At 60.6% G+C, this 13,789-nt stretch overlaps 2 protein-coding genes across 4 annotated transcripts in view; both read left to right on the top strand.

Annotated features, from left to right (window-relative positions):
* ASIC4 (acid sensing ion channel subunit family member 4) overlaps positions 1-13,789 on the top strand; it is a 62,537-nt gene extending 48,748 nt beyond the window's left edge. For 2 of the 3 annotated variants that reach the window (XM_088058802.1, XM_005519724.2), the window contains exons 2-10: positions 8,705-8,849; positions 9,014-9,141; positions 9,232-9,391; positions 9,780-9,836; positions 9,932-10,085; positions 10,469-10,560; positions 10,880-10,959; positions 11,270-11,374; positions 11,650-13,789. In XM_088058802.1, the coding sequence (XP_087914928.1) occupies positions 8,705-8,849; positions 9,014-9,141; positions 9,232-9,391; positions 9,780-9,836; positions 9,932-10,085; positions 10,469-10,560; positions 10,880-10,959; positions 11,270-11,374; positions 11,650-11,769 (1,041 nt within the window). In that variant the 3' untranslated portion in view covers positions 11,770-13,789. The remainder of the gene's footprint in view (positions 1-8,704; positions 8,850-9,013; positions 9,142-9,231; positions 9,392-9,779; positions 9,837-9,931; positions 10,086-10,468; positions 10,561-10,879; positions 10,960-11,269; positions 11,375-11,649) is intronic. The other variant, XM_088058803.1, reaches the window with a different exon arrangement.
* On the top strand, positions 7,589-8,671 carry LOC148183844 (acid-sensing ion channel 1C-like). Its single transcript, XM_088058570.1, has one exon. It carries the CDS (start codon positions 7,844-7,846, stop codon positions 8,669-8,671), a length of 828 nt encoding a protein of 275 aa, XP_087914696.1. The 5' UTR covers positions 7,589-7,843.

Genomic DNA, 13,789 nt, shown 5'->3' on the forward strand with positions numbered 1-13,789 from the left:
CCACACTATGCAGGAGTGCCACAAAGCTGCCGAGCTGTGACAGGAGCTGCAATGCCAGCACCGTCAGCAGATCTGTGGCAGCACAGATGTGTGCTCTGCTCAGCACGGTCCAGCTCAGGCACCAGTATCCCCCTGAATCCTGCTGAAATGGTCAGAGAGCATGTGAGGCACCCTGCAACAGGTGGGCAGGGAACCCATCAGCCCTGGCAGTGGGGAGCAGAGGGTGATGTCTGGCTGTTCTTTTTGTCTGGGGACCCACTCTACTGGCAACTGCTCATTGAGGTGCTGCTCATGCCCCTCACAACACCCCTCAGCAGGCAGCACAGCCTCGCAAAAGCAGCAGGCAGTGAGGTGCTGGCACCTCAGCCAGGGTGACAATAAATCTTATCACTGCAAACCCATCTGTAGGCAGGAGGATAAACCCTGTGACAACCCGGCAAGAGAGGAGGCTTCATCTTCACCGTGTCGGTGTTGTGGATTTACAGATAAATGCCACGGCTGGAGGGACCCCCTCCCCTCCTGCCTAACCCTGCCCTGAGGCTGCGGGAGCTACCAGGTCCAGGCCGGTGTGTCCCAGGGACAATGGCCACGGTGTGCCTGGTGGGAAGAGTGGGCCTGATCTGGGATTCAGCAGGGGGATACCTGGGTAACTGAGGATGAAGGAAAGGGCACATGTAGGACAAGGTGGCATGGCCCTGCCTGCTGTCCTGACCCTACTGTGTTCTACACACCCTGTCGCATGGAGCCCTGCATGAGCCCGTGGGGGTTTGGGCATCGCGCAAGCTGGACCACCGGAGCTCAGTGATCGGGAAACGTGTGACTGAGTGTGTGACACTGGCAGTGTGTCCCCGAGGCCGTGAGACAGCGCCTGGCGCGAGAGCCAGCATGCTTCGTGGGTGCAGCCTGTGAGCCCATCCCTGCGTGTGGCCCCCCCCGCTCCGGCCGGGCAGCGAGGGGTGCGGTGGTGCCAGGAGCGGGGGCTGCTGAGCGGGGCGGCAGGCGGCATCCCTGCCCCGGGCCCCGCTCCTCGGCTCAGCTCCCCCATCTCCCGGCAGCCGTGGGAGCAGTAATGAGATGGAGCAGCAGAAGGACGGCGAGATAAGGCTGCCTGCGCTGCCCCAGCAGATTAAACGCTGGGATTAAGCAGGCGGTGCCAGCTCTGCTGCCTTTTTATCTCGCTGCTTCTCCCCTCTTATTCTCCCGCAGTCGATAGAGAACGGTCTCCGAGCTGTCAGCAAAGGAAATTGCTTGTTAACCCTTTGGGGACGGGCGGCAGAGCTCCCTGTACGGCTGCTTTCAAAGAGAAGCAGTCCCCGGGGGATGCGCTGCCCGCGGAGCCAAGGGAGGATGCAGGGACACATCCCCGCAGGGCCCCGCATGCGAAGGAGAGAAAGACAGGGCCGGGGGTGCCCAGGATCTGCAGCCAAGAGCCACCAGCGCCCAACCAGCACCATGCAGAGGCACTGATGTACTGGGGCTCCTGCGGGGTGGCAACAGTCGAAGAACTGAGGCTGCCTAAGCTTCACAAAGGAGCCCCGGGGACATCGCGTACCCCGCTTTCGGGTGTCCTTGATATTCCCTGCTTCCTCCAGCCTGCAAGATGTGTGGGCTCAGTGCTACATCTCTGTGAAACCACAGGGCTGGGGATCCTTCTCTGGTCCTGAGGACAAGTGCCACGGGCCAGCTGTGTCTGCACAGTACCGTGCATGGTGCTGGATCTCCTCCAGCTGCCAAGGGGAGCCTGCTACCCAAACCCATCATTATTTCTCTGTGTATGTGAGTGTTTTGTTGGGTTTGCAGTAGCGAGGCTGAGCTGCAGCCCATCCCAGTGCTTATCCCCAGTGTGCTGTGCTGTGTGCCCGGGAGCGGCGTGCCCAGCGCGGGGGTGTCTGAGGGTGGGAAGCCGGCTGGAGAGCGCCGGAGGGTGCACAGAGTGACGGCAGGATTGCTGCTCAGCACAGTCCAAACCCAAGCTGGGGAATGTGTGAGCACTTTGACAAACTCGTTCTGGCATTTTTGGGGGTGCAGCTTTAGTGCAATCTTTCCCATGGGGACCCTGAGCACCTCCTGAAGCAGGAGGCAGAAACAGGGGGCAGAAACCTTCTGCAGCTACAGCACCCCACTTGTACTATGGGAGAGACCAGGGTAGGTAGGCAGCATGCTTAGCAACTCAGAGGGGTTTTCCAGCTGCCAACAGGATGAAGTGGACTTCCCCAGCCTTGTCCCTTCATCTCACTGCTCCTGCCTGCCCTCCTCCTCACATCCCTGCCCTGCACTGCACCATGCCTTTGCCACTTGCACTTCATATTCTGCAATTCCCTTGGTGGTGGCTCCTTCACCTGCCCATGTGTCGCTTTTGGTGGATGCTTGAAAATGAAAACAAACTGTATGAAACCAGAACCTGCCAGGAGATCTGCAGGGACCTGGTTAGCCCCAGCTTGGGGCAGCCATCCCAACCGGCTTGGGATGCTGCCCCACGGCTGCTGTGGAATGAGGGGGAGAGTTGTGTGCGAGCCCTGGGCAGCCAGGGCTGAGGAGCTGGAGCTGATGCTGTGCCGGGCAGCTGGGCTGCGCAGAGGCTGAATCAGGAGAGGAAACCAGAAGTGATTGGCACGTGAAGGCTGGCAGGCTGGAGGCTATGAGGGGATAGGATTGCTGTTTATAAATACATCAAGGGAGTAAACACAAGGGAGGAAAGAGAGCTTTTTAAGCTGAGGGACAATGCTGGCATGAGAACAAATGGTAAAAACTGGCCATGAATAAATTTAGGTTGGAAATGAGTGAGATTCTTGGACAAATTCCCCCCAGGAACAGCAGGAGTAGAAAGCACAACTATGTGATGGCACTTTCTCTGCTACCACAGGCTGTCATGTGTGTGTAGTGTGCTGACATGCCTGTGCAGTGAATTCGAGAGGTGAGGAGCTGCAGTCCCCAGCTCTGTCACAGCCACAGTGGCTCCATGTGGCATGGGCAGCACAGCTCTCTCCAGCTTCTGGCTTGGCCAGTGCAGAACTCCTGGGGCAATGGTTTGCAGGGAAAGGTCCTTCTCTGGCACACGAGTTTGGCCATGCTATCATAGATGCTTATCCTGAAAGGTGGATGGTGCCAATGTCCTCCTGCATTAACAGTCACTGGAAGCACTGGGGCAGGTATGCTGGGAGGGTATCCTACCCCACGTACACAGTGCATCCCTCTGCCTTGCATTGTATTCCTATGCTCCTGACCCACCAGGAGCAGGAAGCCCTGGTCTAGATCCTGCCTGTTTCTGGGGATATGGGTTACACGCTGTCCCTGATGCAGCCTGCTTGTGACTTGCTTGCCCTGCCCAGTGCTGGGGCTCGGGTGTCTCCCACTGCTCTGCCTGGCCAGCGGCACAGCCTGCAGCACAGCTGAGCGATTGGTATTCCAGCAGCGAGCCTGCTTGGCATGAAAGGGGCTCTGCCAGCCCCACACGCCCACATCTCCACTGATGGCTCAGGCCTAGCCAAGGGGACTCAGCTGGCAAGGGCTGTCCTGTAGCACAGAGAGAGGCACAGCTGCAGTGGCAGGAGGGGTCCTGGCCTTTCTGGGATATGCCTGCAGCAGCCTCTGGTCCCCTCTCCTCACACTGTTTCCTCTCTTCCTTTGGAGGCAGATCAGGGAGCTGCAGGAGATATTCCAGAGCTTAGCCCTTCACAAGATGGGGGAAACAAGAAGCCTAAACCATCACTTGTGTGTGCTGTGCTAAAGGTGCCCCGCTCTGTTTAGGCTGAATGCAGAGCCTGGTGCCCCATGGAGACAGCAGCCTCAGACCCCATATGCAGGGCTGTGTCCTGCAGGAGGTACCCCAGCAGCTCCGTGTGGGGCACGGGGCTGCACTGAGGGGCTGCTAGTGTGGGAAACGGTTGTGCTACTGCCAGAGCTGGGGTCGAGCCAAACTGGCACCATTCCCCAAATCCTCCCGGGAGCGGGGGAAGGAAATGGTGCTACCATGCATGAGAAGGGACGTTTGCAGTGGCAAAAACATCCCACTGGCTCAGAAAATTGCTGCAGAATCGGGCTTGAAATGAGTTGAAATTGCTGAATCCAAGCGGATCTCATATCCCGGGCAGTTGTAATGCTGGCGTCAGCGCTGCAGCTTCCCTCCCGGGGCACCCAGGCGGGGCTGGCTGTGCTGTGCGGGGAGAGCAGGCTGTTGGGGATGGGGGGGCTGCCTCGGGGGGGCCTCTGGCCCAGTGAGGGGCTCCAGCAGAGCTGGGATCTGGGGCTGGGATGGCCACAGTGGGGAGCAGGAGCAGAGCAGGAGACAGGGTGCATGAGTGTGCTATTGCCCCAGCTCTACCAGTGTCATCCCAATTTGACCCCAGCTCCTGTGCCATGTCTCCTGTCCAAGAACATCCCTGTGCTCCAGCTGCCTGCACTCACTCAGGATGCAGCATTTCCAGTTTTGGAGGCTGCTTTCCTTTACGCCACAGCCTTGTCCATGTTAATTTGCTCTCTGGTTCAGGTACCTGGAGATGACCCTCAAGGTTATCCCCGAGCTGGCATCCCCACCAAGTCCAGGTGGGCAGCACTCCGGTGTCCTCTCATTCCTGTCCCCATCCCCATTATGCCCTTATGACAACCATTCTCAGGGGTGCTTTTAAGCTGGGTGATCACTCCTGTGTGGTGTGGCCATGCCCAGGGCCTGCCCATCAGCTGCACGTCCCAGTGGGGATATGGGAGCTGGGCTGGATGTCCCAGCAGGTATGTGAGAACAGAGCTGGCTGCCCCAGTGGGGATGTGGGAGCAGGGCTGGGTGGCCCAGGCATGCAGCAGCAGGACCTGCTGGCACCACACATGTTGCAGCTCGTTCCCCTCGCATGAAAACATTTGGCTGGAAGCTTAGTGCGGCCTCTTGTCTCCTCAGAGCAATCAGGATTTGTCACTGCCTGCAATGTTTAACGTCGTCTTCCAGAGGCTAAATACTGTGGGGAGCCGTGTAAGCTGCGGAAATACCTGTGTGAGCTGGGATCAGCCCGAGGCTGCCACAATGGGCTGGCAGCACTGGGGATGGGGGACCGGGTGCATGATGTTGGTCCTCATGCCCCCAGTGCTCAGGGGAGGGCTGGTGTGAGCCAGGATGAGGATGCTGGGGGTCAGTATCTTGCTCCCAAAAGGCTCCCCACAGCAGGGGGGGCTGGGAGGCAAGTCTCAGGAGCATGGAGGGAACCTGGGAGGCCCCAAAACTGTGCAGGGTGGGGAAGAAGATGCCAGGGTCCCCAGCAATATGTGACTGGGATCTGCCTGCCAAGGTGCAGGCAGCTATTTCTGTCAAGGTCAGTGTGTCTCCATGGGAGAAAGGAAAATGAGGAATCATGTCAAGAAATTACCTCCCTAATGGTGTCTCCCATGCTGGTGTGGGGATGCCGGCATGCACTGGCTGAGCAAGGAGACTGGCACGTGACATAGGAATGCTGCCTCTCTGGCCCCAGGATTGCAACACTCATGGGTGCCCAGCAGGCAGAGCCAGGTGCCCAAGGACCCATGCCCCAGTTGCTATCCTTGGCTGGACATGTGTGCTACAGTCCCGCAAGGTATTTTCCTGGGTCAGCTGCGGGGAGAAAATCATATTTCTGGTGCAGGCAGGCACTCCTCTGCTTTTCTTCCTCCTCCTCCTCCTCCTCGTGCGCTCCCTGTTATCTAATTGGATTTGTCATGCTGGAAAGGCAAAGCCCTTCAGGACTGTGCTGTGCTCTCACCAGTGTGATTTCACAGCTGGCCTCGGCACCCCAGTAGCCGACAAGTGAGTAACTCAGCTGGATGCCATGGGCACCCCTGCTCCCCATGTTCCCCTGCAGCCGTGCTCACCTTCCTGGAACACGATCACCACCACAGCTGGACCTTCTTCTCCAAAACTGCCCAATTGGTCCTGTCCCTAAGCTCTGTCCCCACGTGCCCCAGCCTCTACATCCCATTCCCATCCCTCACCCCGCTCCAGGGTGATTGCCATGCCGCCCGGAGATGTCTGAACTGACACGAGATGGAAGCGTTCACAGAAATGACATTTTCTTCAGCCTGGGGAGCTTATCCTCCGTTTAAAGAAAACTAATATAGAAGCTGCCCTGGTGTGCCGGGGCTGATGGTATCAGGCTGGCAGCCGCCGGCGCTCACAGCCGCGATAAATCTCAGAAAGGAGCCGAGCCGGCTCCAGCCGCCCCACAGAGAGGGGCTGAGCCGTGTCCTGGCGGTGCTGCGGGGACACAGTGGCTGGAGGGGACAGCTCAGGGCGGGTATGGTGGGGTGACCCACAGGGTCCCGAGGATGCAGGGAGCGGGGAGCGCGCGGCGGGGATGGCGCCAGCGCTGTACTCGGCGGCAGGGCTGCGGCAGGAGCCGGAGAGCTCACGTCCGCCGGTCCGACTCAGGGGCTGCCCTGGGGCTGCCGGCCAGGCCGGGCCGGGCCGGGCGGGGCGGGCGCGGGGCCCGGGGGCGCCGGGGGCCGCGGGGCGGCGAGCGCGGGGCCCTGCTGCCCCCTGCCGGGCAGCGCCCGCCAAGCACCCGCCGCCCGGGCCTGCGGGGACCGGGGCCTGCGGGGACCGGGGGGGGGACGCGGCCCTGCCGTTCTTCGGTGCTGCCCGCTGCCTCTTTCGCCCTCCTCGGTGCCTGTCCTGTTTCTGACCTGCCTGAAGTCCTTCTGCACCTGTAACCAAGCTGCCAGATGAGATCCTGGCCGTGTCCCCGTCGTGACTATAGGTACGTGTTGTTCAGGCATCAAGGCCTGCGACAAGGATGGTGCTGGGAAGTCACTGCTGAGGTGATCAGGAGCTCCCTTTGTTCCAATCCCTCCTGCCACCACTGGCCTTTTCCTGCCCTGATGCAATGGAGCTCAAGGATGCTGCTCTTCACGGGACCGAGTAGCCCTGACTTGTGCTGGGGCTGTGGAGCATGAGGGACGCACCCCTCCCTTTGCCAGCCCATGCTGCGTGAATGCCGAAGGTGGGTGCCTGGAAGCAGCAGCAGCAGGAGATGAGAGGCTGAGTGCAGTGCTGAGCTTTGAAGGTACCTGACAGGCTGTCGGGGCGCTGCCAGCCACGCTGCCAGCCGGGTACAGACACCCCCCGCCACTGCTGCGCTCTGATCACAGCCTCGCTGACACTTCAAAGCACCTGCCCGCGCAGGTGGGTTCCCATGCAGCCTCCCTCCCCATGGTTCCACTCCTCCTGACCCACAGTCTTGCTTCTCCTGCCCCACCTGACCCAGATGTGCTGAGGTCCCCAGCTCCAGGGACAGGGATACAAAGGTACAAGGTAGACAAGATCCGACACAGAACTGGCATTAGGTGATGACCCCCAGTGCCATCACTGTCCTTCCTCTGTGGGGCTGAGTCCCAGCTGTAGAGCTGACACAGCTGGGGACCCTGGGGGTCCAGGCAGTGTTTTATGGTGACTGCAGTGAAATGCATGGCAAGGGACGAGGAAGAAGAGCTGAGGCACAACATTCCTAGGCACAGGATTCACACAGTGTGCCTCGGACAGGTCATCACTACCCAGACACAGATGCCCAACATGTGGGACACTGGAGGCTTCCAGGTCAGCTTGCCTGGGGTAAGACAACACACACCCCTGTCCCAACCCAGCTTGAGAAGGAATTTTCCATTCCTGAGTGCAGCCTGGGGAAAGGCGTGTTTGTAGCAACCCCCTCCTCTCCCTCCCCTCACCCATCACCAAAGCAGCTCAGGAAGGCGCCTGCCTCGTTCGTCTCCAGGAAGGTGCAGAGCAAAAGCCTCCCAGGAGGGAGAGATCCCTGGAGAGGACCAGGGATCCTGGGCAGCCTCAGGGACAGCCTGCAGCCCACTTTCCAGAGGAGCCACCCTGAATGCAGCCATGCCGCTCCCCTTTGCCTGCTGCCAGGACGGGGAAGTTCTGACACCACCCCAGGACAGCAGCGCGCCCCAGCTCGTTGTTGGCATCCTGCGAGCCACCCGGATCCCTGGGCTGCACTACATGTGTACCCGGCCACAGTCCCGTCTGCGCCGCCTGCTCTGGAGCCTGGCCTTCCTGGCCTCTGCCGGGCTGCTGGCCACCAGCACCACCGACCGCCTGCACCACCTGCTCTCACGCCCCGTGCACACCCGTGCACGCCTCGCCTGGGCACCCCAGCTCCGCTTCCCGGCTGTCACCCTCTGCAACCCCAACCGGGCACGCTTCCTGCACCTCACCAAGCCCGACCTCTACTCGGTGGGAGAGTGGCTGGGGCTGGCCCAGGAGAACCACTCACTGGTGCCCGAGATGCTGGCCGTGCTGGGGGAGGACCAGCGTGCCTGGCTGACACGTCTGGCCAACTACTCGCGCTTCTTGCCGCCCCGCCACTCCGAGCGCACCATGCAGAGCTTCTTTCACCGGCTGGGCCACCAGATCGAGGACATGCTGGTGGAGTGTCGCTTTCAGGGAGAGCGCTGTGGCCCCCAGCACTTCACTCCTGTGAGTTCCCTCCTGGAAGGCGCAGGACAGCTGGGCTGCCCCATGGGTACTGGGAATAATGCTTCACCCTCACCCCAGCAAGGGTGGAGGGGTGTCAGAGTGGGGAGTCAGGCTGAAATGAGCCTTTCCAAAGGTCGTGCAAGACTGTACCTTCCTTCCATCACCTCCATGGAATTGGAAAGGAGTTTCTGGACCTCGTCCTGCTTGCAGAATACTCGATCAGATCCCTGACTGCTCCCTTACTGCTGCTCTCTCCATCCCCAGGTCTACACACGCTATGGTAAGTGCTACACCTTCAATGGGGATCGGAGGAATCCACGTGTGACCCGTCAAGGTGGCATGGGCAACGGGCTGGAGATCATGCTGGACATTCAGCAAGAGGAGTACCTGCCCATCTGGAGAGAGACCAGTAAGTGGGGGTATGCCTCAGGCAGGGCACAGGTGAGGAATGCTAGGATGCAGGGTTGCTGGGCAAGCAGAACACCCTGTGAGGGGACTATGGATAAAGCAGGTCATCAGAGGAGTGCAGATGCTGGGTCAGTGCAGGCAGGCAGCACCTCTGTCCTTTCACAGACGAGACATCATTTGAAGCTGGCATCCGGGTCCAGATCCACAGCCAGGATGAGCCACCCTATATCCATCAGCTGGGCTTTGGTGTCTCGCCTGGCTTCCAGACCTTTGTGTCCTGCCAGGAGCAGCGGGTAAGGCAGGATGCCCCACAGCCCCAGGGAGGTGCCTGCAGGCACTCAGCCCAGCACAGCCCTGCAACAACGCCCTTCTCACTCCAACAGCTCACCTATCTACCACAGCCATGGGGGAACTGCCGGGCCAGCATGCAGGGGGAGCAGCTGCTGCCTGGCTATGACACCTACAGCATTGCTGCCTGCCGCCTCCAGTGTGAGAAGGAGGCTGTGGTGCAGAGCTGCCACTGCCGAATGGTCCATATGCCAGGTGAGGGGGGTGCATGATGGTGTGAAGACTGCCCCAACAGTCCTGCTGGGGTTGTCCCAACTCTCTGCAGTCTGCACCCAAAAATCACCTCTGCCCCAACGGTCTGCACCCAAAGGATTCTCCCAGCTCCATCCCTCTCCACCCAAGGACCACCCCCTCCTCTCCACGTGATGGGTCGGCCTCTGTCCTACCCTCTTTACACCGCAGGTCAGCCCCTTTCCTGTTTGCCTTGTACCTGGGCCACATCTGCCTCAACCAACCTGCACCCAAGGGTCACTCATCTCCATTCCCTCTGCACCCTGCCCCACTACCTCCAAGGGAGTGAGTCAAGAGTGGGGGCCAGAATCTGGCCAGACTCCCCCCCTCCCAACCACCTGCTTCTCCACAGGCAATGAGTCCATCTGCTCCCCTAATGTGTACATCGAGTGTGCTGACCACACGCTGGGTAGGTGTGGCAGTGGGTGGGCGTCTAGGGGCTGGCTGAGTGCCCCAGGGAGAGGGCTGGAGATTGTGGCTGTGCCAACGGGTGTCTGTCCCCAGATGCAGCAGTGGAGGACAGCCAGGAGCGCTGCAGCTGCCCCACACCGTGCAACCTGACACGCTATGGCAAGGAGATCTCCATGGTCCGCATCCCCAACAAGGGCTCAGCGCGCTACCTCGCCCGCAAGTACAACAAGAATGAGACCTACATTCGGTGAGTTGCCACCAGCACTGGGGTATTCCATGGGGTGGGCAGGGGGCTGGGGACCTGGGGAACTTCCCTCCTGGCAGCATGCAGAGAGAGGGTTCTGGTATATTAGTCTCTGCAGCATTCCCTGTGCAGGGGGGTTTACACTAGAGCTTCTTCCCAACTTGTCCAATCTTCCCAGCCCCGATGCCAGCACTTGCCCACCCCACTGTCTCTCCTGACCTGGGACATGCCCCATCGATGTCCCCACTGCACCAGCCTGAATAATTCACGAGAGCCTTGGGAGCACCAGGGTGCTGGAGGGCTGGGGGACACAGGAGGTTTGTGGGAAGTGGTGGAGGAGGGTCAATGACCAGCCCTCTTTGCTGAGCACAATGGTGTCCCCACAGGGAGAACTTCCTGGTGCTGGACATCTTCTTTGAGGCACTCAACTATGAAGCCATTGAGCAGAAGAAAGCCTATGACCTTGCTGGGCTTCTCGGTGACTCCCCTTGTCTTCCTGTGGGGCCCTAAGGCGCAGAGCTCTGGGTCTCAGCCCTGGGAAGACATGGGTCTGGTGGGGGAGGGATCACACAGAGCAGCAGCCAGCCACAGGCTGGCTGAAGGATGAAATGCTGCTGACTGTCCCTTATCCCGCATGTCTCCCATTCCTTCCATGTCCTGCTGACCCTGCCCCATGACTGCCCTGTCCCCCACCATCCAGCAGCCCTGGCACTGCCCACAGCCCTGCTGGGCCACCTCAGGCTTCCAGTGGGCTGCACAGCATCTCCTGGTGACGATCTTCCCCTCCTCCTCCCCAGGGGACATCGGGGGGCAGATGGGCCTGTTCATCGGTGCCAGCATCCTCACCATCTTGGAGATCCTGGACTACATCTATGAGGTGTGCTTAGCCTTCAGGGATGTGTCTCGGCAGTGGGTGCAGAGACAGGCTTCCTGGGGAGGGCATAAAATGTGTGGCCAATCCTGAGGGCTATAACAGCCCCAAATTAGGGAACACCCAGAGGAAGGCAGTGGGAGGAGAATGGGTCTTCCAGCATTCCTCAATGACCTGAGGACAGGGAGGGCCAAGGTACTGTCCTACTGTCCCTGGGTGAGAAGGGGAGAAGGCAGCAGTTCCATGTGGACTGTGTGTCCACACACAGAGTGCTACCTGTGTGCAGGTCTGGGTCTGACCCCTCATCTGCATGCAGGTGATCCGAGATAAGGTGAGCCGGGTCCTGCGCCGCTCCAAGCCACCTCTGAAGAAGCCCTCGGGCAGCATCGCCACACTGGGATTGGAGGAGATGAAGGACCAGGTACCCCTGCAGGGCTGGGCTGCCTGGAGGCTTCAAGGATGGGGCCTGGCCATGTGTCTGCCCCCACTCCAGGGGGGAAGGGACATCACCCCAAGATCAAGAGTCTGTGTGGTTCTGCATTTGGTGGCTTTAGGCTGCAGGGTCAGAGCAGTCACAGGGAGGCAGGGAGTTGGCTGTCCCCCGGGAAGCTCCTGTGCACAGGCTGTGATGGGTGGGAGGACTAGGGAGGTGGCTGGGCGCATGGAGTCTGTGACTATTGACTGCCATCCCCACAGAGCCCCTGTGAGACACTGGGTCGGCACGTGGAGGGCGCCTACAACGCGGGCATCCTGCCCAACCACCACCACCGCCACCACTACCCTCACCAGGGAGTCTTCGAGGACTTCGCCTGCTAGGCAAGATTGGGACTGGGGGGCAGCCCCCTGTCACCCCCTCCCCAGCGTTCACATGGAGAGGGACCACGGCACTGGGTGAGGTGGGCACAGGCCCTGCCTCCCCCACCCCACTGCCAGGACCAGCCACACCGTTCGCCCCCAGTGATGCCACTGGAGCTGCCTCAGCACCGGCACTGGAGCAGCCCCCCGGCCCTTTTGCCTGTCCCCTCTGCTTGCCCCTAGCACGTGGGCTCAGCCCAGTTTCAAGCACATAGCGTGGAGGGGCATGGGCATGCCAGGGGGTTCGGGGGAGCAGCAGGTGTGGGCCAGAGAGGCCCTGGTGCTGCAGAACATGAAGGGGGTAAGCTGAGGTTCCTGTGAGCCCCTCCAAGCCCTCCCCTGCTGACCCCTCCTGGGTGGTGGTCTCTGCCCTGCATGGTTTTCCCCAGGAGAGAGACATGCCTGGAACAGCTTCCCTCTGCCCGGGATCCACCTCTCCCCCTTTCTGCTGCAGGGCAGGGCAGCGTTGCAGGGCACCCCTCTGAGCAACATGGCCCCCGTGGCCAGCCCAGGGACACCCCAACTGCAGCCACACCTGCATGGCACCACCTTGACCCCTGGCACCACCACCACCACTGTGACACACCCCTAAACATCTGCCTACCCTTGCCCAACCTCACGCAGTCTCTCAGGGCTGCAGCCCCTCCATCACTGTTCCCAGCCAGACCCCTGCACTGTGACTCCCCCTGCCACTCCAGTGTTGGCCCCCAATAATCCCCAGTCATTTCAGCACTGCAAACCTACCGCCTCCCCTTGTCTCCTGCCCCAGTCTGTTGTGAACCCATCCTCTCCTTGCCCAGGTATTGCCCAGAGTGGCTTATCCCCTGGTGTAGCTGCCTGGCACAGCCCAGGCAGCACGGCAGGTCCTGCCCTCACTCCCCTGCCTGTTGCTGCTCTTTTGCACCGTGCACGTACCCCTTGCCATGCTCCCAGCCCCAGGTGCTGAGCACCCGTTGTGCCTCCCCCAGACTGTACATGGTTAGGAGGGTGCTCTGTGCCCAGCACCACCCAGATAGCCACAGTCCAACCCGCTGGCCGGAGCATTGGCCAAAACTGGCACCCACAGTCCTCCTGCCTGCCCTGAGATGGCGGGACCCATGGCAGGACGCACGGCAGGACCCGCAGCACTCCCCCTGTCCTGTTGTACATTGCCTCCACCCCCTCCACTGTAGCAGCAGACACCAGCGCAGGGCAAACTGCCCCAAAATATCTCAGGAGGGGGGGCGAGCTGGCAAAGCCCCCCTCAACACACACACTTGGCAGAGGGGGACCCCAGGGCAGGAATTTGGGACCTCTGGGGACGGCTGGGGTTGAGCCAGGCAGCCTCTGGCCCTGCTGGTTTGATCCCCATCCCTGGTGCCCACAGATGGAACGTGGCCATGCTGTGCCGTGCCCAAAGCCATAGATGCAGGAGGAGCCATCATCCTTGCAGCCCACACATGGGAGGTGCAGGGCAGGGACCAGGGCACCAGCAGCTCTGGCTCTGGGTATGCATGGTCCAACAGCTCCCTCAAAGTATGCGCCCATGTGTGAGCATGTTCCCTGTGGGTGCAAACACCCAGCTGTGTGGTGCCCCATGTTCCCCTGCGTGGGGGGATATACTGTGAGCCTCCCAGGAGGCCAGCCACACCGCTTCTCCCCAGGGAGCTCTCCAGAGCACCCCGTGTTGGCTCCCCATGGGGTTCCCATAAGCCAACCTGCAAGCAGGAGGGTCCCCAGAGGGGTGCCACATGTTATCCCAGGAACGTGCCACGGCCATGCCAGCCAGCCTTACACCAAGGTCCCCTGCGGCAAGTGGTGGGTGCAGGATGTGTCCCCTTCCTGCCAGGCAGAGCAGCAGGCCTGAGCAGGGTGGGCATGGGCACCATGGTGGGAGGGCCAGCACAAGCCATCCTCGTGCTGGTGTGAATGTGAGAGATGTGCGTCACTGTTTTATAAATGTACAAATGCTCCCTAATAAAGAGGCACAAGTAGGTCCAGA

The sequence above is a fragment of the Pseudopodoces humilis genome, chromosome 8 (assembly GCF_049639895.1).
Source record: "Pseudopodoces humilis isolate 2021_Gansu_Grassland_sample_001 chromosome 8, ASM4963989v1, whole genome shotgun sequence".
NCBI classification, from domain to species: Eukaryota; Metazoa; Chordata; class Aves; order Passeriformes; family Paridae; genus Pseudopodoces; species Pseudopodoces humilis.